A 21,054-nucleotide genomic window follows, 5' to 3' on the forward strand; every position below is an offset into this window, starting at 1 on the left:
TTCTACTCCATTTGAGCCTGTCACCTTAGTCCATGCTAACCTCTTCTGCAAAAGCACAGGCAGCACCAGGGAGAGAGCTCTCCAGAAAGATCAGTCTATGGAAAAAGCTAATAAAATAATAAGAAAATACTTGCACATAAAAGGGCCAGCCAGCCAGATCTGCCTCAGACAAAGGCACTCACACTCTCTTTTACAAATATATTTTTATTATTTTAATGCTTATTAAGAAATGTAACCAAGACAGACTCCGCAGCACCAGCGGCTCCTCACTGCCCAGCAGTCTGATGACTTCACAGATATGAAAACTTCACAGATTCAAAAAAACCTTTGGTCAATGCACTTTAAATACATTTGCATGCACAGATTCTCCCACCCCTTCCCTCCCCCTTCCCCAATGGTAACTGACAAACAGAGGGAAAACAACACCTATATCGTAAAACACTTAAATTAAAAGAGTAATTGTTTCGTAGTGACAGCATGTGCAGCAGGGTGTTCATAGTGTCTTGGTTGTCAGACCACAGAGAACTGCTCCACAGGAACACCAGCTCCTGAGACAGTGGGGGAAGCAAAGGATGTTCTCAGATCAACAGGTTCCAGTCTGGATTTTAACACATCCTTGTGTGAACAGTCCCAGCAGGCAAGTAAGATGGGGAGTTACACACAACATTGCCCCAGTTTGGGGATTCTCAGTCTGTCAGGGTTATTCACCTCTCATGCAAATGAGGAACTGGTGTGATTTTAGTTACTCTTGATGTGTTTTACCATAAAGAAGGACAAAAGCTCAGGGCTAGAAAGAAAAAAACTCCAATATGACTCAGTGCAGTTTGGTACCCAAAACAAACTGGGAGAGAACTGACTTTTAGGCAGCTGAATTTAGCAGACACCACTAGAGAGTATTCTACACAGTTTTGATGCATTGCAGCACCTTTGCAGCACATTTGTCCTTCCACAGAGCATGGCTGGCTGGATTTGGTTTTAGGTAGGGCCCATGCTCATGAAGCAGAAGGGTTTTTGTTACACCTGGATGTGCTCATGCAATGGGACAATGTATCTGGAAAGGACAATCCATAAGAACCATCTCTGCCTCAGTCAATATGGACCATACAAAGTAAACCCTCTGCACACACCAGGCAGGGTTGATCCTCTGCAGTGACCCCAGGAAAGCTGTAAGGCTGTACATCCCTTCCAGAATCCTTCCTCAGCAAGTCACACCTTGGTCTCAAGCCAGCACCATCTGTGCACTCCCCAGCATCCCCCAGCACATTCCTGCTCCCCTGAAATCGTCCCAAACACCTACCCTACAAATACTCCTTCACCACCAAGATTTCCCATCCATCCTGGCCCTGCAATTTCCCACACCTTAGAGACTTCTCTATATCCACCAGCATCCCCTGGAGTCTGTTTTCAAAGAATGATCAAAGGCTCAGACTATTCCATGTCACTCCAAGTCCACCTGCAGAACAAGCTTCCTGGCACCGACTGGGATCAGTGGGAAGCCCTTTCTGTCTACAGTAACCCCAACTGTCCCACCATGTCCAGTTGCTTCTTAGTTCAAGAGCTGGAGTTCAAGCTTGCACAGAGCTTTGAAATATCACTGATCCCAAGGGAAATCTGCAGGACACAGCTGGAAGTGCATTTATTTGCACATACAAAAAAGCAGTGCCCTATTGAGGAGAAAGCCCCAAGAAGTCTTGATAAAATTACTCCTGGCAACTGATCAAACTTGGCTTTCTCTAAAACCCAATAAAGCAAATAAACCCTGGAGCCTAAGGGTCTTCAGGGAATGGTGAAATTCATGGAATGCCATCACACCAAACAAGGCACCACATTTCTCTATGTGTCTTCAGACTTTTTTTAGTAAGAAGTTCCAGTTGAATGAAATTAGTCTCTTCTTACCCCAGCTCTTACTCTCTGGGCCCACTGCACCTTGGATTCCCAAGCAGGTCTTCTGCAGCCTCTCCTGATAGTCACCCCCTTCTTTGTCTTGGCACCACATTTGTTTATCCAGGACAGCTGCATTTCATCAGCTAAACATTCTTCAGCTGCAAGAAAAGTGGGCATATGGTCCTATGCAGCTTGGAAGGCAGGTACTTCTCTCAAGAGTGGAGAACTGCTAGAAGCAAAAACCACACTTCACTGGTGGGACCTACTACTTCTTTTTTTTTTTTTTTTAAATCCAAACTCTAAAAGCAAGAAGCCTTAAAATTATAATCCCTGGGAAATAAGAAGTAAGAATTCCAAAATTCTGTTAAAAAGGCCCATGCTCTCCCCAACAACTGCTTCAGAAACATCTTCTGAAGGTCCATCCCAGCCATATGTTTGCCAGAAGGCTCACAGCATGTGGTGAATTGCCATCCCTTCCTTCCTGTGGCTGCAGACTTCTATGCAAACCACACTGCCTCCTTACCCTCCTGCTCTTCCTCCTGCACACATCCCCCAGCCCCTTCACACACCCTTTTCATTTCATGTCTGGATCACTAATATTGAGAGGGACTGGACACACTTGGGGGCAGCTCAAGCAGCAACACAAAAGCTAATTTCAAGATATCTGGAAACTCAATAAACTCTCTTTGTGATCCAGTCAGGCAGTAAAGTTTTCCAGAGTGACAATCCTAAGTTTGTCCATCAAGACAGATCAACTTGATTCTTGTGGCAGCCAAGCAAGAAGCTGCCCTAATTGAGTGTGAAGATGCTCAGGAAACAATAGAAAGCAACCAACCCACATCAGCTGAAAGTCTGATCCAATGTGGTGCAAACCATTCCTTTACAAAGCTCAATAGGAGACACTCCTGCACTCGTGTGTGTTCCAGCATGAGCGATGCTGGTATTTTCCCACACTTCCTTCCCTGCTCTGCTTCTTTGTGGACCTAATTGTTATTGACATGAATGCCGGATGTAATCTTGTGTTATTCTTAGAAACACTTCGGCTCCCAACCGAGGCCTGAAGAGAACAGCCCCCCATTTTCCTGAGTTCCTCTGCCACAGTTACAGGAGGTCAGAGCAGCCATCACACAAATAACCTACAGAAATATTCCATCGAGAAAGATCAGGAGTAACGAGATCCCGAGTCACCCTGCCGAGGAACCACCTGTGACGTCAGTCCCAGGGAAACGGCTCAGTGTTCGTAAATGGTGCTGGAGTGATAATCCACTGCTCTGACGTTAGACCACGGTGGCAGAGCTGTGCCAAGAAAGCAGCAATTCAATTAAACTGCCAAGTCTATTGTTTTACAAACTGGCCTGTCTTTCTGCTAAGGGTTGTGGCAGCAGCCACATCTTTTTTCTCCATCTCACACTAAGCTTTGTGCTAGCCCAGAGCAGCTACACACTTGAACACGTTCAGCATCGTAAACTACTCCCCACCTTCATGTAGGGAGACTGGCAAAAGGAAAATTCTCCTCAAATAAAACTGCCTTTTCATTTTAATTGTTCGCAATACATAAAATAAACATGGGGTAAAAACACACAAACATAACCTGCTCTTCCTCAAGTATGAAAATCCAGTTTCCCTTGGATTCTGAAATGTTAGTGGACAGACATGAGGAGGAGCCACGTTTGGGGGGTATTTCTGATGTTTTCAGCTAGGGAATAAGGTTCAGATCCCTGGAATTACCAGACTTTTAGTTTTCCAGTAGGACAGTACTGCCTGTGTCTCCAGAAGGCTGGTGGGATTGGACACATATTATTTGTCTGAATAACAAAACCCAGACAGTTCTCAGGTAGAATTCAAGCTGATGTGGGTTTCTGCTGTCCTCGAGCTGCCAGGCTTCCTATGACACAGAAAATTATCAAACTGCTGTGAAACACCTCTAAAACAAACGACATCAGTGCATACACTTGCTGCAGCAGAGATTTGCCTGTTCTCTTTTACAGAGAACTGCAGTTTCTGTAGTTTTCTGCAGTTTTCCAATACTACTGACACCTTTCAGCTTCTCAGAGTAGGAGCTGCTTCTAACCAGACAGGCCAGCTCTGTTGGCCTCTGTACCACAGGGACACATCAGGCTTCACAGTAAAGCACATCAGGAAAAAACTGAAATCACAGGAGAAGTGGGGTTTAAACAGAGCTCATTGGAATTCCAAAAATAAGTGGTAGGTATGTGTTTGGGTTCCTCCCTATCCCCAGAAAGAAGAAAAAAATCCCACAGCCTTTTGAGTGAGGATCAAAATGACCAAAATATGGAATATTAGCTCCCCTCACACACATTTGGGGCCATGGAAAGAATTTGCATTCTAGGAGCTCGGGAGGACAAGCACAGAGATGGGGAAAAAGCAGACAGTGCCACCAGCCTACAGACAGGCCAGACACCCAACAGCTCTTCACAGCCCCACCCTGGGGACACAGCCCCCAGCCTGGCCTGCTGCTCTGCCACTGCAGCACCAAGTCCTGCTGAGAGCCCTTTTGCCAAGGGAAATCCATATTACAGACTCTGCTTTCATGATTTGCTGGACAAAGTGGAGACCTAAGAGGTTGTATTTGCCTTGTGCATCTGGAACACTGAGTGCTCAGGGAATTGATATGAGTTCTTGTCCATCTTTTATAACTTAAAGTAACCTTATCAAGACATGGAAAAAAACCCACTTGAGCAACCTGTTGCAGTATAAGCTTTAAAAACATGAACTGAAGACAAAATGCCATGGTTGAAGGTATCCAGAGTTCCCATCTGGTAAATTCCTTTGCTCTACAAGCAGCTCCTGGCATCTTTCCTCACCAATAGATGTTACTATCCCCTGTTCTGCTTGTTGCAGGGCCACAGTATGAAAAAGCCCCTTCCCTGTTGCTCTTTGCCGTTCAGGGAATACTTCCAGCCATGCTTCAGTTTCTGTTGGTAAAGACAGCAACACTGACACACAGCCACAGGCACACAGTACAGCATAATGTCCTGATATCCCTGCAGCAGCAGGGTCTCCCAGTGCTGAACTTGGAATGCCATCCTCGACCTTGGCACTGCTCATGGTGACAGGTCACTGACGGGTAACGTGTCCCTCCTTCCTTAGTCCACTTCAACGGTCTCTTGGCTTTTCTCCAGTCTAGTATTTAGGATCATCCCAGCTGTCCTGGATAAGGGACCCCTTCCTCCACAGCAATCTGAATACACAGCTCTCCCCCCGCCCCCCAACCTCCCTTTCTGCCACGGCAGAGGTCACCAATGGAAAAAAAAAATCATTCTACCAGGAAGACTTCAAAAGTCTCATCAGGAAACATCAGCTGCAGCGAAGGCTGCTCTTTCCAGATCTGAGTAAGACACCTGGGCATCAAGTAGCTCTTCACTGTGAAGCTCCCTGTTCAGGCATGCATCAGAGAGAATCCCATTTTTGCAGGAATGTAGGAGATGCCCATTTGTCTCCAGGTCCAGAGCATTTCCGTTCTGGTGCCCTTCCAAGCCAGCTTTGCATTTGTTCAAGCCCTGCTTTTCAGGATCCCTGTGGATCTCTCCGTTGGTGTACACCTCCAGCGCATACTCGCTGATCCGTATGCTGGCGTTCTCCGTGTCTCCACCGTGGGTGGAAGTCCTGGAGCTGGCTGGCCCTGCCTTGAACGGCTCCTTGCGGCCCAGGATGTGCTGGCTGATGATTTTACGGAAGGTGTATCGGAACTCCCTGATTCGGTAGGCATAAATTAGAGGGTTTACAACCGAGTTAGCGTGAGACAGGATAATAGCCAGATACATCAGCCAGAGGGGAGCGTGGGCACAATCTGGGCAAAAAAGGGTAAAGCAGTTAATAATATGTAGTGGGAGCCAGCAGACTGCAAACAGCCCAACAATGATGGCTAAGGATTTGGCTGCATGGACTTCCTTCTGCAACGTGGAGCGGGAACGTTCCCCGTGTACCATCTTGTTCTCCATCTGCTTCAGCTGTCTCCGGGCTGCCATGAAGATCTTCAAGTAGATGCCAAACATGAGGAGGAGGGGCAAGAGCACACAGGCAAAGAAGTTGTAGTAGACCATGTACTCCATGGTGACCACAGCCTCAAAGAGACAGGCCACCATACTGTTGCTGCAGTTGATGGGAGAGGACCTGTTGGAACCCAGCTCTTCGATCTGGGCACGGTTGTGCCACCCCAGCATTGGGGTCAGGCCGATGATGAAGGACAACACCCAGCAGATGGCAATGATCCCTTTGGCTCGAGAGCCAGTCACCAAGCCATTGTACCTGTAAAGCAGAGCAAATGGGAGTTACAGCAGTGTTATTCCACAAGCCCCTGGCACCCACACAACCTCCCAATGGCCCAATGTTCCAGAAGACAGCGAGAAAGGCACCTGCTGTGCAGAACCCACACAGCACAGCGCAGCAAGGACTCCATGGTGACACCGTCTGCTGCCTATTTCCCTCCCCTTTCCTTTAGGCAGTGAATAGTTGACAGAAAAGTGGGGAAATGGATGCAGTTTTTATCTGTGTTCCTTTACTCCATCCATCTACCTAGTCAAGTACATAGATCTTGAATCCTGCACAATCAACAGCACTGCTCTGACCCTGGGTGATGAAGACTACCGTGGGTCTCTTGCTGAAGGCTGAGACAGTGTCTCCTTCCTGGCAAAGGAACAGTCTTTTAGCATGGAATTGTCAGGTCTGTCTTGCAGGGGATCTGTAAACCAAATAGCACAAAAGAAGTCAGAGGCACAGTGCCACATGTCCATGTTCTGGTGTGCTCCAGGGAAATCCTGCTGGCTCAGCTGCAGCAGCCAGGCTGGCATTGCCTTGCACAGCACCTCACTCTGCTCCACAGGGGCACTTTTGGGAAGACCAGCACCATCAACCTTCCTGAAATAACCGAGACAAGTCTGCAGTTTTCCTCACTGGCCCAGCTAAGCTGGACCCCAGGTCTTTCTCAGAAAGGGTGAATTTAAGCTGAGGACAACGCTCTGACTACAGGTGTGCTGTGGCTGCACTGCACACACCAAAGGGACCTCAGTGGTGGAGGCATTGATATGCCTGGCTGAAGCCAGCACTCTTAACAGTAAATTCTCCAAGATCTGTTGAAAGAAACAATAAGCAGCGTGGTAAGAATTTGACAGTGCAGCGGGGACATCAGTTTGTTCAAAATATCAGCCAGTTCCCAAGGCCTCGCAGGTTACCGCGAGTCCTGAGCTGACTCCACCAGTTCTTCCCTCTGAAAATGTAAATCAGGGCAGCAGTTTAACATTTCAATGCAATTTCCTTCCCTTGGTAATGCTCGGCATGGGAAGTAGATGGCCGGATTCCCACATTGTCCAGCGTGGGTCCCACACTGTACTTGACCCCGTGTGTCTGCGATCGGACAACGGTAGCGCTGGGCTCCCAGTGTTTACCCAGTGCTCCTGCTCCCTCTGTCCCCAGGATTCTCTCAGAAAACAAACATTAAAAGAAATAATACAACAAGCCACAGAAATCTTTCCATCTCCCAATGAAATAGTTGCTCCCACAGGTTCACGCTCCTGTCCCAACACAAGTTCAAGACAGGCGAGGAGAGAGGCTGCTTTTGCTGGGCTCAGTGCAGAATGGAGATCCTGCACGTGCTTTATATCCCTGCTGACGGGCCTTGGAAAAAACTGGCTCCACATGAGACCTTCCTCAGCTGCATTTCAAAATCAGAAAAGAGGGAGCATGTGAGGGAACCAACCACACAATTCCCAGTATTCCAAATACACCAAAATCCTCCTTCCAGAAACGAGGGAGGAATTCAGCTGATTCTGAGAGAGAAAAAGGGTTTTTCCCAGCAATTAGTGGATCCTGCTCAGTGCTTAGGGGCTGCTAAGGGCACAGCGTGGATGGTAGCAGGGAGCTGCTCACATTCAGGCCTCATCAACAGAGCAAAACAGCATCTGTGCTTTGAAATGTACACTCAGGGAGCCAGAGAGTGGCTGAAGACACTTGAAGCTTGGAAAAACAAAAAACAAAACAAAAAAACCTCAAAACCCTGCAGCCCTGGAATTAGCTACATCTTGTCAGAGGAATTTTGAAATTGTGCAGCTGTTATCCCACGACTAGAGATGTCCCTTCCCTTCCACTAAAAATATATATCACTACTGCTGCAGACAAACACCCCCCTCACTTCTCCCTCCCTCTTACCCTCTGGGGATTCCCGTGCAAGAAACTTTACAAGGCTTCAGAACAGCACTTAACCCAAGCAGTTTCCAGCTGCAGTGTGTTGTGCTGGAGTGCATGTCCATCATGCCTTGCTCAGTATCTCCAAGGGTTAAGAGAGAAAGCTCACGGCATCTGGTGACAAAGTCTGTGGCCCTGTGTTGCCAGGTACCCACTGAGAAGTGTGAATTTGTTTAGGAGAGCTTAATTTCTAGAATTCACACGGGACATCTCTGGCTGACTTGGCTGAGGTAGGATTATAGGTGGCCTAACTCACCATCACAGCATCCAATCATCCTGCTGCTTGTTTTCTGAACCTTCCTTTGGTGGACAGCACTGACATCCTGGCCAGACGGCTCTGCCATGCATGGAGAAGGTTTCAGACACAAGCCTGTGTTCAGCCTTCATGGCTTTGATGTGAATTCCAGCAGTGCTCAATGGTGTTTAACAAATCACTACAAAACACCACTCACTGAACACACCCACTCAACATCCCACAGCTCAGGCAGCTGAAGCCATCAGGGACAGGACCAAGGAGGATATTCTGTCCCTATTACAAATATCTGGAAATGAGAGACACTGGCAATCCCAGATCATCCAGGAAATCTGTGGCAGGGCAAGAAACCAAACTGAGACCTTCTCATGCACCATCTAAACAACCCTTTCCCAAAACTCTCAGTCACGAACCCTCCTCCCCTATTGCCAAGTGCCAACTGATACCAGTGCTCATCCATGCTATAGAGACAGGGTGGGGTAGGATCCCACAGCTGGGCACAGGTGCCCACCATTATTTCTTCTGCTCTAAACAGCAGAAGCAAGAATGGTGGGCAAACACAGTTGTTCTGCTCATGACACGATGAGCTTCCAGACTAAAACCTTGGCAACAGCGAGTTCTGCTGCAGCCCATGAAGCCACAGACAACAGGCACTGCTTTCAAAGCCGTGCCCATGTTTAAAGGAAATTACTCTTCTCTCATATTAGGCTGAATCTGCCCATAATCTATTTAACACGTAGGAAATGCCTGCCATAAAAGGTTTATGGTGACTAGGGAGAAAAATAGGTCCACATATGGCTCGAAGTGACAATAAAACATTAAATCTCTGATTCACCGGTTCAGGTGCTCATGTATGAGCATTTCAGAAGGCAACCCTGGAGAATTCAAGCTGAAAGAGACTGTTCTCAGCACAAAGGTCCAGCAGAGGAAAAGGCCTGTGCTCCAGCACGTTACTGCAGTTGGCACTGGATGACCTGCGTGTTCCATGCCTGAATCCAGCTCACAGAGCAAGCAGAAACCTCAGTAACCTGAGAAAACTTTTCCGTTTGGCTGCAGGAAGGAAAGTTCCCCCCTCTCCTCCCAGCGCATCCGAAGCACCTGCCCTTCCCCGGGGAGGATCTTTGCTCCGGTGCCGGCACAGGAGCACGGGGCTGGGCACGGTGCCCGCGGAGCGTTTGCTGGCACCGCCGAGCCTGGAAAGCAGCGATTGTTCTCGGCCCGGGGCTTCACCCTGGGCTCAGACCCGCGGCCAGTTTTGTTTGGAGCCCCCGGGGTTTCGACATCCGCCAGTGCAGGTTTTCAGGTACCTGCCGCGTGAGAGACACGGCTGGGATTTTATCCCAGGGCGAACAATGGCTCGGACTCCCTGCCATGGGAGCGCTTTGCTGCCACTTGCAGAGTGTTACATTTGTATAAAGCCTGGCAGAATTCAGCAAAGTGCTTGAGAACTTTTGGAGAGTTTACCAAATTCTACACCGTGTTTTAATCACTTGAAAGGCAGAACCCATAAAACGTTCACAAGTTAGTTTTTATCTGTTTTTAAATTTCACCTATAGATGTCTTCCCTCACTGCAATATTTTGAAAGAGGGTCTTTTCTCCACAGAAAAATAATTTCAAAGGTAACTCTAATTATGTACTGAGGGATACAAGACCAAGCAGCATCAGAAATCCCACTTTGCTGCCTCCTTAATACTGGCAGTTTATTTGTGTGGGAATACACATCCACATATTTGGTTACCTTCATTAGGACAAATCAGACATGAAATAGTTAAAAAGAAAATATAGGTTTGGCCCTTTTTGGTTTCATGAGAGTGAAGGAAGTCTGAGTTACTGAAGAGCATTCATCTAATGAATATTAGGAAAACCTGGTGTTATCTTTCACATCCTCTGAGGAGGAGAGGGGGCTTTACCAGCTGCTAAAGGATGGGGTGAAAACAACACACCTTTAGTGGAAGAATTTTCCTTCAAATTGTTTGACACGTTTTTGAGGCAAACAGATATTAGAAAAAGAAAAAAAAAAAGAGGATGTGAGCAGCCTGAATCATATCACATTTCCCTCTTCACACAATCAGCTTTCACTTTCTCAGCATGGGTGAGGCTATAAATCTAATGTTTATTCATCCATAAATTCTTAAGGGGAAACAGAATTGACAAGTTCATTACTCCTGGACAAACCAGCAGAGGAAACCATGGATTTACCTGTGGGTTTCTGCATTCAATCAACCCCTCTGTTCCTGGGGCAGAAGAGGGAGTGCTCTGTTTTTTCAAAAACAAGATAGTGAAACCAGTATCATGCCCAGCACTGATGAAGTCTGGTTTTTCTAAAAGACTCTTTACCTTGGCTGTTCCAGGAAATTACATTTTCAAGACAATATAGTTACAGTGATAGCCCAAAAAAATGGGCAGAAATCCAGATTTTTAAAATCCTTTTCCTGGCAAGTCATCCTCTACAATAAGAGTGCTTAAACTGTCACCAAGAGTCCTCGAAGCCAGCTCATGAGAGATGAATTCAAGACATCAGCCCTTCCCAAAATCATTTCAGAGGCAGCTCCCAAGGGCGACTCTACATGTTTCCTTGCACCATTTACTATTATTTTGGTTTATAAACTGAATATCTATTCAGTATCTAGTAGAACAGTAGAAAAGTGGACACAATCCAATTTGCAGGTAACTAATATCAACAGTTTTCTCCACAGTGAAGTTGAATAGATATGCCTTATAACCACATCAAAACTAGAGGCTGTAACAGGTGTGACTAATGGGGTTTGGAAACCAGCAATTAAAGGTAACGTTACAGCAGCACAAACTTGCTGAGAAAAGGCTTCAGGAAAGACTTTGCTGCACTGGCCCACCTGGAAAGGCAATCTCCACAGCTCCAGGGCTCCCAGTCTGGTTTTGAATGGGAGGTTTGTGTTAATTGACATAAGTGCTGCGTGACCAAAGTATTGAGAAGAGACAAAACTAAATTGCACAGATCAACACAAGTGATTTAAGCTCAAGAGGAGTGAGGATGTGCAAAAACTCAACCTCGAGAGCACAAAAATCAGAGATTTGTTCCATTTTTGCAGCTGCATTTCTTACTCGGGAGAGGAAGGCAGTCTCTCCATTCCTGAGAGTGTGCTGCATCCTCCCAAGACAAGACAGGAAGGAAGGAGACTCCTACACTTCTCCTGCACCAGCCTCTCCAGGGGCTTCCTTTCCATCTCTTGAGCTCAGTGAATGACTCGAAATCATTGTCACAGAAATGCAAAGCTGCTTCACACCCACGGCCAGACACAGCCCACCACAACAACCTGCTCCTAGAAAACTGAACTGAGGAGCAGCCCCTGTGGGTGTGGCAAAACTTCCCCTTGTCCCAGGTCAGCCTCCCTGGTTGCACACCAATACCAGCCAGTCATAGTCAGCTTTCATGGTCTGATATGGAAACATCCTTTTCTTCCTTTAAACTCCAGAGACCACAGAATAACCACCTACAGGTCTGGGCTGGGAGAAGCCTCTGCCTTGACCTAGTATATCCTTTGCTTCCAGAGGCAGTGCCTAAGCTGCTCTGAATCTTCCTAAGGCCCATTTCTTCATCACCTGCTGCTTCCTCTCCCTTCACATTTAATGAACCCTGTGAGAAACTCCATCCACGCTCCCCCAGCCCTGCTGCTACAGCTGCAGGCAGAGCTCCCCATTCTCCCCACAGGGAAGGAGACAAGCCCTGACCTCACCTCCCTTTCTGCCCTCCACCATCTCTTGCTTTGGCTCGCCCTTCCTCCAGCAATCTTTCTGCAGCTCAGGGCACACAGGTTAGTGATGCTACTGCAGGATCCTGTCTAACTATGGAATGGCAGCTCCCAGGCAGCGCTGCAATGCCATGGACATGCACCATATGAGGACAAAGAAGAACTGGAAAACGAAGTGACCAGAAAATTCAGCAGCTAAGGCAGCCTTTAAGACCTAGAAAAGGTTTTTTTTCAAAATACAGAGAAAAAGTTCTGATCCTCATTTAACTTTTCCTTCCTTGACTCATCTCCAGGTCTGTTGCTCTTAGGGATGTTCAGCCCTCACCACTCCCACCCCCTGGCCCCCCAGCCCAGCCCACTCTTACCTGAGGGGTATCCGGATGGCAATGATTCTGTCGATGGCGATAGCAAGGAGGCTGAAGATGGAACTCTGAGTCAAGACCAGGACGAAGCAGGCGATGAAGAGGCAGCCATAGAAGAAGGCACAGAAGCCGGTGCTGATGGTGATGGCGAAGGGGATCGCCAGCACGCCCACGGCAATGTCAGCAGCAGCCAGGGACACCACGAAATAGTTGGTGACGTTCTGCAGGTTGCTGTTCAGGTAGACGGCCCAGCAGACCAGGATGTTGCCCAGGATGGCCAGCACGGCGATGATGAGCTCCAGGATGATGTAAGCGATGTCTGAGAGGAAGTCGTCCTGCCCATGTACTAGCATGGTGAGCACAGCCAGGCCGGTGTGAGCAGGGGCCGGGACAGCTCAGCGTTCATATCTGCAGAGCACTGAACAGCCAGGACACCGCGAAGCTGCCGGGGGTCTCACTGCCAGCCCTGCAGGCTGCTCACACACACGCTGCCCTCCCCAGAGCTCTCCGAGGGCTTTACAGTACCAGGTGTCCAGGAAAAGAGCCCAGGGCTTGCCAGCTCCAGCAAAGTGGATTAACCAGATGCAGAACAATTCAAACTCCAGCAGACGAACGGATGGGAGAGACACAGCTCCCCAGGCCACAGAGTCCAGCAGGGAACACGACACAGCAAGAGTGCTGTACTGCAGCGTCACATCAGCTGCGATGCTTTGCTTCCTGTTGACAATCACACTGCTAGTCATGGCTTCATACCTACTAGCAACATCCTCTGCTTCTCTTTTTCACCTTTTCCTACTAGGACTTGAGAAATATTCTCTTCAGCTGAAGAAAACATTGAACTTCTTCACTTGTAGTTTCCTTTAAAAAAAAAAAAACAACACACAGAAAATCAACACCAGCCACACACACTAAGTAATCAGCTCTATGGAGGAGATGGAGAAAGCAAAATCTCATTAAAGTGGCACAGTAAATTGATAACGGATATTAAACAGACCTAGAAGAATACATCATTGGCAAAATTCTCACATTTTGTCTATCCTGAAAGCTGCAGGGCCAAACCCAAGTTCAGGAAGGCAGCATTTCACAGTGGTGATGAGAAACAAGGGACGTTTTGTTTTCGAGGCTACCAACTGAGCTGGCACTTCAGCAGCTGCTCAATAGCCTGCCCTGAAACACGAGAGCCCCACTAATTATGCCTTGGCAAGTGCTGAGGCTGCAGAGAGGAAAGGTGGAGGAGCCCTCTCACATACACCTGTCTCCCTCCGATTGCAAACACCACACTGGAGCCATCATGTGCTTTGCCCCAAGAGTGAGCTGCACCAAAACGCTGCTCTGCAGTGACAGGAACCCTCATTAGAGGGGGGTTGTGCTGCTGGCATGTGTGGTCACCCCTTTGTGGCCAGACCCAGCCTTGACTTCCCGTGCACAGACACTGGAACGTGATCCATGGCAGGGAGAAAAGCTGGAGGTTTGTCAGTGACATCTTTGAGGACATTCCCTCAGACCATGAACACTCTTTGCAAGGGTCTCTGCAGGCTCCCCTCCTGCAACACCAGCATTTTTGTTCATGTGAACCTGTATCCTATAGGCAAACCATTTATTCATTACACCTGCACTGTCCGTGGCGTTTGTGGCACCCACACATCATGTGGGTCACCATCGCTCTTCACCCACAGCCCACAAAAATACCCCTCTCCCAGAAACACACACAGGCACGATGCCAACGCCATCTCTCAGGGATACAGTCGAGTTCCTGCAGTGTCATGCACACAAACCCGGGGCTAAAGTTGGTGCTGCTTGCAAGGGAACACGGACCCAGGCAGATACACGTGGCCTGCGCGCTCACCCCCCTCACACCGATCTCACAGGTCACCTCGTACCTCTGCTTCAGGTATGGGTGCATTTCACCAGTCTCAGCTAAAAATACAGCAGTGGAGAATACAGTTCCATGAGCTTTGTGCCACAGTCAAGAGATAATTGCTTGCTGTCCTCGCCTGTCACTTGCAGAGTGGGTTGTAAACCTTATTTAGCAAGCTTAAGCAGTGATATTTTCTCATTAATTTAAGAAACAGCTACTTGAAACATCAGAGGGCTTGGAGAGAGAGATTCAATTCACAGCACTAACTGATAAATCACCAGAGCTCAGTTTTGGATGCAACATGAACCTCCAAAACACAAGATTTTTGAGACCATCCACAGGTGATCTGGCTTGGTTTCATCCAGCAGGGCTTGATGCCTTCACAGTTCACTCTGTTTTCAAGTCAGAAACCTAATTTCTCAGGATAAAATAAAAGGGTAAAGACAGTGATAATAAAAGAAAATATGATTAACTTGTGATTCACATCTGATCTCAGGAATATAATCTAATTTTAGACCTTTCATTGATTTAGAGCTCTATCGCTAATGCTGCATTTGAAAGGAAAGTGAATGATTCTGGTGGTTTGGACGTGCTTCAAAAACCTTGCTTTTCTCCACCTCCAGCAATCTTGTTTTTGTGTTTTGTTTGGTTTGAGTGGAAGAAATCAACAGAAGAGATTATTGTGTGATCTAGCTGTTAAGAGGAAGATAAAGATCATCCATTTAATCTTTTCTAAAGAAGAAAAACCCGCAGAAGCCTCTATATTGTCCATCTCTTTACAGCAAAAACTCCTATTTTCCACTGACTTCCTAAAGATTTGCTTCTACTTCCTTGAATTTCAGGGATGTCAGTGATATGCCCTTACATCACTCTGCAAGCATCTGATTGTCCATTACAAATCCCAACAGGTTTGTTTCAAAGCAGCGATATTGAAACCTCTCCCCTCAGCCCAACTTCCAGGGAAAGGGATTAGAATTAATATAAGATAGAAATAAAGAAGGTCTGGAGGGAGAAAAAAACAGAAGAGGCAGGATGAGAAATAAACAACGCTTTGTGCATGTGTGGGAGCAAGAAATGGGGGAAGAAAGACAGGAAAGAGCTGGTGTGAGAAAAAAACCCAACCAAACAAGGGAAGCAGTGGGCAAAACATGCCTCTAAGAGGAAGGTGTGTGTGTCCCTGTCAGAGGCTGTGCCTGAAGGCTCTGAAGTGGGAGCAAGCTCCTGTGACCCTCAGCATCACAGCAGCAGGGATGGGGACAGGGTAACACCCCAGCCTCTCCACTCCCCAATGTGCTCACACGTTTCCATGCAGGTCAAGCTCACAACCAAACTCCAGCGTCAGGACAAGTTTAGAAAAATTTAACAAATTACTGTGACATACGTGGGCCAAAACTGCTGCTATGGAAAATAAAGCCACTACAGCTCCCCCCACCAGCTCCTCTGAGATGGAGGCAGAGCTGAAGGAGCCTGTTTGAAAGGAGGTGGCCTGAGAACTGGGCACGGTTAATCCTGATGCTGAGAGGATTTAAATAAGGTCCTGCTATGTTGCTCTTGCCCCTCGTATTCACAGCACATACACCTCAGTGAAGAGGATCCAAGCAAAATTACTGGGATATTCCTCCCCATTTGAGAGCTTCCTTTATTAGGATTATGAATCCATATTAATCCCATTTTGTTTAATCTGACTCTGTCGATGGCTCATCTCAAATTCATTTTCCAACAGGACACAGAGGGAAGTTACAAACCTACACTGTGGAGGTTCCACACATACTGATTGCTCAGCACAAAGACAGCTGGAATTGCCTACAGCTCTGCATGCACCCTGAAAAAGCATGATGCTGGAATCTGAAGTTTAATGACCACATCACACACTGTTTTCTGACACAACAGAGCTTTTAACCTTCTGCTTCAACTGTTTGTTTCATGGTCTGATGTTAAATTTTAATTTTTTATCTCTGAATTTGCTTAGTCCCTTGGTTCCCATCCCCCTTCACAAACAGTGGCTTGATTCTTCATCCCAAGCCCTAGTCATTTATTCCAAAGCAATCGGAATGTTATGTCCAGAAGAGGACAACATGTCCTTCCACCCTCTGCTCTCAGATGGGCCGGAAAACACAGAGTTCTGCAGAGCCAGCACATCTCAGGAGAGAAACAACCGGGGCTGAGCAGGTGTCCCAGCCACAACAAAACAACATTTTGTGTCTGCTTCAGCTCTGCTGCTTCTGAGTAGCCACTGCCATTAGAAAAACCAATTACTGGCCACACAACCCCAGCACATCAGGGGCCTCACCTGCTGCTGACAGAACGTGCCACAGCCCGGGAGGTTTCACGTTCAGCCTGAACTCGCCCTCCCCACCTCGTTCCCCTCTCACAGTGTCACCCTCTGCAGCGTTCACCTGACATGATAACAGATCTCAGTTCCAGAAGTATTTGCAACTTGCTTTAAAACAAGAACAGGCTCAGCCTCTCTGCTTATACAGCTAGAAATCCACTGTACTGGGACAAAATGAAATCCAGACCACCTAGAGAAGATGACACATATCCAGAGGGAATACAAAATTTATTGTAGAATTGTCTACCTCATGCAAGACCCAAAGGCTCAGCAACCAGGTCTAACAAGACAAAATTAATTAACAATCTGCTTTACTCACTGGGGAAGTGTCTATTTAACATCTAGGCCCTTGAGGGAACAGCAATGGCAAGCTTGTTGAAACTTAGGGAAAATAACCTGTATCACCCAACAGGCTGGACAGCTACAATTCGTATTTCTTCCTAAGCCTGTGTTTTATTTTGTTAATTCCTTCTTGATACCCTGGGCTATGTTCCGGCCTTTTCCCCATTATTAAATAAACCTTTTTTGTCATTCACAAACCTGTAAAGCTGGTGCTCTGTTCATTTTTAGTGACTTGGAACACTCTGTTCTCTCTCATATTTCACCCCCCAATGAAAAACTGCTCCTTGAAAATTCAATAAAGCATCTGAACAGCACGTTCCCATGAAGCAATTCACCACCAGAGCCTAAGCAAGCTTTTGTTTGGCATCTCCAGTTGGCTTTGGACTAAGATGTTGCCCCTTTTATCTCCTGAGTGCCAAAATCATCAAGTTGAGCCTGTGGCCACTGCTTGATTCAAATCACCCACCTCAAGCAAGCTCTTGGCCCCTCTAGCCTGAGTTTGTCCTGCTTTTGGACACCCCCACTCTGTCACGCTGGTGCAGAGCAGACTCACCCTCTGCACCCATGCCAGGCTGACAGTGTCTGTGACACTTCAGTTTGACAGCTACTCTCGTATTAGCAAAATCTCCAGACCATCAGCAGCCCTTAGGGCACCCAGGGCTGCCTGTGGGCACGTAGGTGACAGGCTGCAGCTTCCATGGGCTCCAGAGGGAATCGGTTTCTTTGTCTGCCCTAGGATGGGGTAAGAGGCAGCTCACGGGGGCCATGGGGTATGTTCATCAAGGCTCATTCCACAGATCACAATCTAGCATCTCCTTTTGACAACATGACCCTTCCCAGGTACCAGCCACATGCAGATTACCTAACTCCCTCAGGGAAAATCCTTGAATTCACACATGGCTGGTAAGCAGAGAAATTGGTGCGGGCTAAATCATTTGTTTCCTACTTTTCAAAGCCTGGAGGGGGAGATGCTTGTCAGTTTTTATCCTCTCTTTGAAACCCCTTCAGCTCAAAGAGAATCTCCCTATCTTTTAAATCAGAGACTCCAAGAAATCTCCTCTCCCCCCATCACTTCAGAGGACCAAGTCACAATAAATGAGCCCATGTGCTCACAGGCAGTACACAAATTTGCAAAACAACTGGGGCTGTAAAACAATGAAAACAGGTGTCCTTTGGGGAGAACCCCAGGGAAGGCAGCAGGAGCACTTCTCTGTGTTGCTCAAGGGTTTCCTTTCTGAAGTTTGGTATTTTTATGAATATTTCAGGTAGAGCAGCTTCTCTGTGCCCCTGACTGCTCACACACAGCCCGAGTGCTTGGAGCTGTCAGAGAGCACCTCACAGCCCTGCCTCCCTTTCAAGGGAGTTGTGGCTGGGTGGGGCAGGAAAGAGGAGGAAGGAGGCATCACCCATCTAACCAAGACATACATTTTCTGATTCCCCTATTTGCTTTATTATTGGCTGCTGGCTAAATGATCTTTTAGGTCATCTGCTTACAGTAATAGGAGGAAATTAAATATTAATAATAGACTATTTCCCTCTAGACTGCTCTTTGTTAACAAAGGATACAAGTGAAACAAAGCAGGCAAAATTATCAGCACACCATGGTCTTGGTTTTCAGGTACCTGGAGCACTTGCACTTTCCCTCAGCCTTCCCTGGAATTACAGATGCCCAGTGCCCTTCCACACCTGCCTGTGTGGACACCCATCCAAGTGCAGAACACAGGGATGTGTGGAAATCCCTGTTCTATCAAGGGGCTCTGCATGGCAGTCTGACCCTTCCAGAGGACTGTGCCAGACTTTATGCAAAATATCACCTGAGCCACTGATGCTCTGACTACAGAAGTGCAGGGCCAAGGATTTTTGGACAGGCACAGAGCTTGTCTCCACTTGAAGTCTTCCTCCAGTGTAAACCCTACAGTGGGGTAACAAGCTTTCTGGATTGGCCTTTCAAATTCTCCTGAAATACTGAGTACAGTGAGGGCTTCAGCTCTGCTAAACTTGGTGTCATCTCATCTTACAGGAAAATAACAGCTCTCCAAGACTTACAGCTCCCTTCCATGTACTTGTGAAAGGCAGAAGGAATGGCTCTTCAGAGATCTGCACTGTCCCTGATCTTCATCTGTCAGCTCAGAAATGGGGAAGAGGGGCAACAATTCTGCTTTACATTTCCATTCCTGATGCAATTCAGGCTAAAAAAGGAGGCTGCACTCCCAGCAGGAACACACGTTGTGAATTTGGGAGTAAAATCTTCACTGACTGGGGTATTACCAGAAACACCCTCACTGCTGCACCAGTGACAGCAACAAAAACAGTACCAAAATCACACCCTGCAGGCTTGTCCTGTGTCTCTCTTCTCCTCCTCTTTATGCCCCATAAAAAAAAAATGAAAAAAATAAAAAATGCCCCAAAAGCAAAACCCCACTGGACAACAAGCAATGGTCATAAATAGATGGGCTGGCTGATAGGGATGGCTAATCCAAAACCAATATTGCAGCTTTGCCTCCTGCCCTCCAAGTGCTAGAAGTAGATTAATTTTTATTGCAGTAGCGGAAGACCAGAACAGAATGCATTTGACCATTTTTTTCCTAAGTGGATGTTATAAATGTTTAAAAGCAACAAAAACCTCACAGTAATTATTCCCATTCTAATGGTCACAAAAAGCCAGGGGGGGCACAACTAAGTAAGGCTGAATGACCAGCAGTTAAATAAGCCAGATCAAACCAACAAACAGAAGGGAAAACACTCCCCTGTGCTCACTAAAGTCTCAGTGGGCAGCAGGCAACATGATATATTGCCAAAAGGCACCGAAACATGTTGGATTTTTGAGCAAACTATTTTTTATTCAGGGTTGCTGATGTTGATTTACCTATGGTGGCATTTGTAAAAAATAAAAAAAAAAATAAATCAAGCATTTGGATAAGTTTTCATAAGACAGATAAGTGAAAAAAGCATAATTAAAACCATGTACAATGGCCAGCAACAAGTTATTACTGCCAATATCATCCACAATGTCTCCAAGGAGCCAGTTTTCCTTTCCTGTGTGAGGGAAGAACTCAAAGCAAACTTTGCCTCCCCATAGCCCTACTAAAGCCAGCTGTGTTCATACATAAGGAGCATTTCCTTCAAGAACAAAATAAGAGAAATGAGGAAACAGAATATCAAGAAGAGGTGACTGAGGAATTACAGGCAAGGGAAGAGTTTACTCTGAAAATATTTATGGTATTGCTAATGCATCCATTCTGGTCTGTTTTAAAATAATTGAGTAGACTTCTCTCCAGATGTGACTTTGCCTCTCATTTCTATGTGAAGTTTCCAGGAGGGCAGTTGAGAATTGGGTTCATCTGTTCATTTTCCTGCGTTTTTGTCCAGTTGTTCCCAAACCCTATTTGCCTTCTCTAATTACAGGTTTATCTCCACCAGGCCCTGTGATCCCTGCTCCCTCTCTCATGCACTGTCCTTCTGCAGTAGTGTTTGCATGAACTCTGATGGTGGAACAAAAACTCTCCCCAGTGCAGGGAGAGCTGCTGTACCAGGCCAGCCAACATCCTGCAGCAGAAGGAACGTAACTCTTTCCATCTCTCTGTGTGTAACTTAAAATGATTCCCAAGCTGTCCTTCCCTATCCTGATGAAGGCACTGTACAACTTGAATAGAAAATGAGTGAATTCTACCTGCATCTGAGCCAAAGCAAAGCTTTCTCACTGCATTAGCTCACCCAGGGCTCACCCACTGACCCCTCTGAGCAGGGGTTGTTCCTGAGGACCCACCGAGAAGCTCCTGTTACCACCCAAGCAGTTTGACTCACCCCACCCACAGGCACCAGTCAGGCCTCCATTGGGTTGCTAACACAGCTCATCTCATCCTTCCTCCCTGATGTGCTGCCTTCTTTGATCAGTTTAAGCAGTGACACAGCTCAGCCCAAGCTCCACAGAGCCCGTCCCGCAGAGCCCACCCAAACACCCCAGTGCTCCCCAACCCTCTGCCCCTCTCTGCCCAGTGACTGCTGTTTGCTCTGTAGGGCTGGCTCAGACACAGAGATTGGCCCTGTGCTCCCTGTGCCTTGTAGAACAGGCTGATTTTTTCAGCCAGCACAA

The 21,054-nt window shown here is 47.1% G+C and overlaps 1 protein-coding gene across 3 annotated transcripts in view; it reads right to left on the bottom strand.

Moving 5' to 3' along the window:
* The window catches only part of ADORA2A (adenosine A2a receptor), a 33,722-nt gene that overhangs the window by 748 nt on the left and 11,920 nt on the right, over positions 1 to 21,054 (bottom strand). For 2 of the 3 annotated variants that reach the window (XM_029963314.1, XM_029963313.1), the window contains exons 2-3: positions 12,433 to 13,287; positions 187 to 6,153 (exon numbers count right to left, since the gene is read on the bottom strand). In XM_029963314.1, the coding sequence (XP_029819174.1) occupies positions 5,193 to 6,153; positions 12,433 to 12,782 (1,311 nt within the window). In that variant the 5' untranslated portion in view covers positions 12,783 to 13,287 and the 3' untranslated portion in view covers positions 187 to 5,192. Of the gene's footprint in view, positions 1 to 186; positions 6,154 to 12,432; positions 13,288 to 21,054 lie in introns of those variants that run through there. The other variant, XR_003916184.1, reaches the window with a different exon arrangement.

The sequence above is a fragment of the Manacus vitellinus genome, unplaced genomic scaffold (assembly GCF_001715985.3).
Source record: "Manacus vitellinus isolate BGI_N305 unplaced genomic scaffold, ASM171598v3 scaffold_58_pilon, whole genome shotgun sequence".
Classification (NCBI taxonomy): Eukaryota; Metazoa; Chordata; class Aves; order Passeriformes; family Pipridae; genus Manacus; species Manacus vitellinus.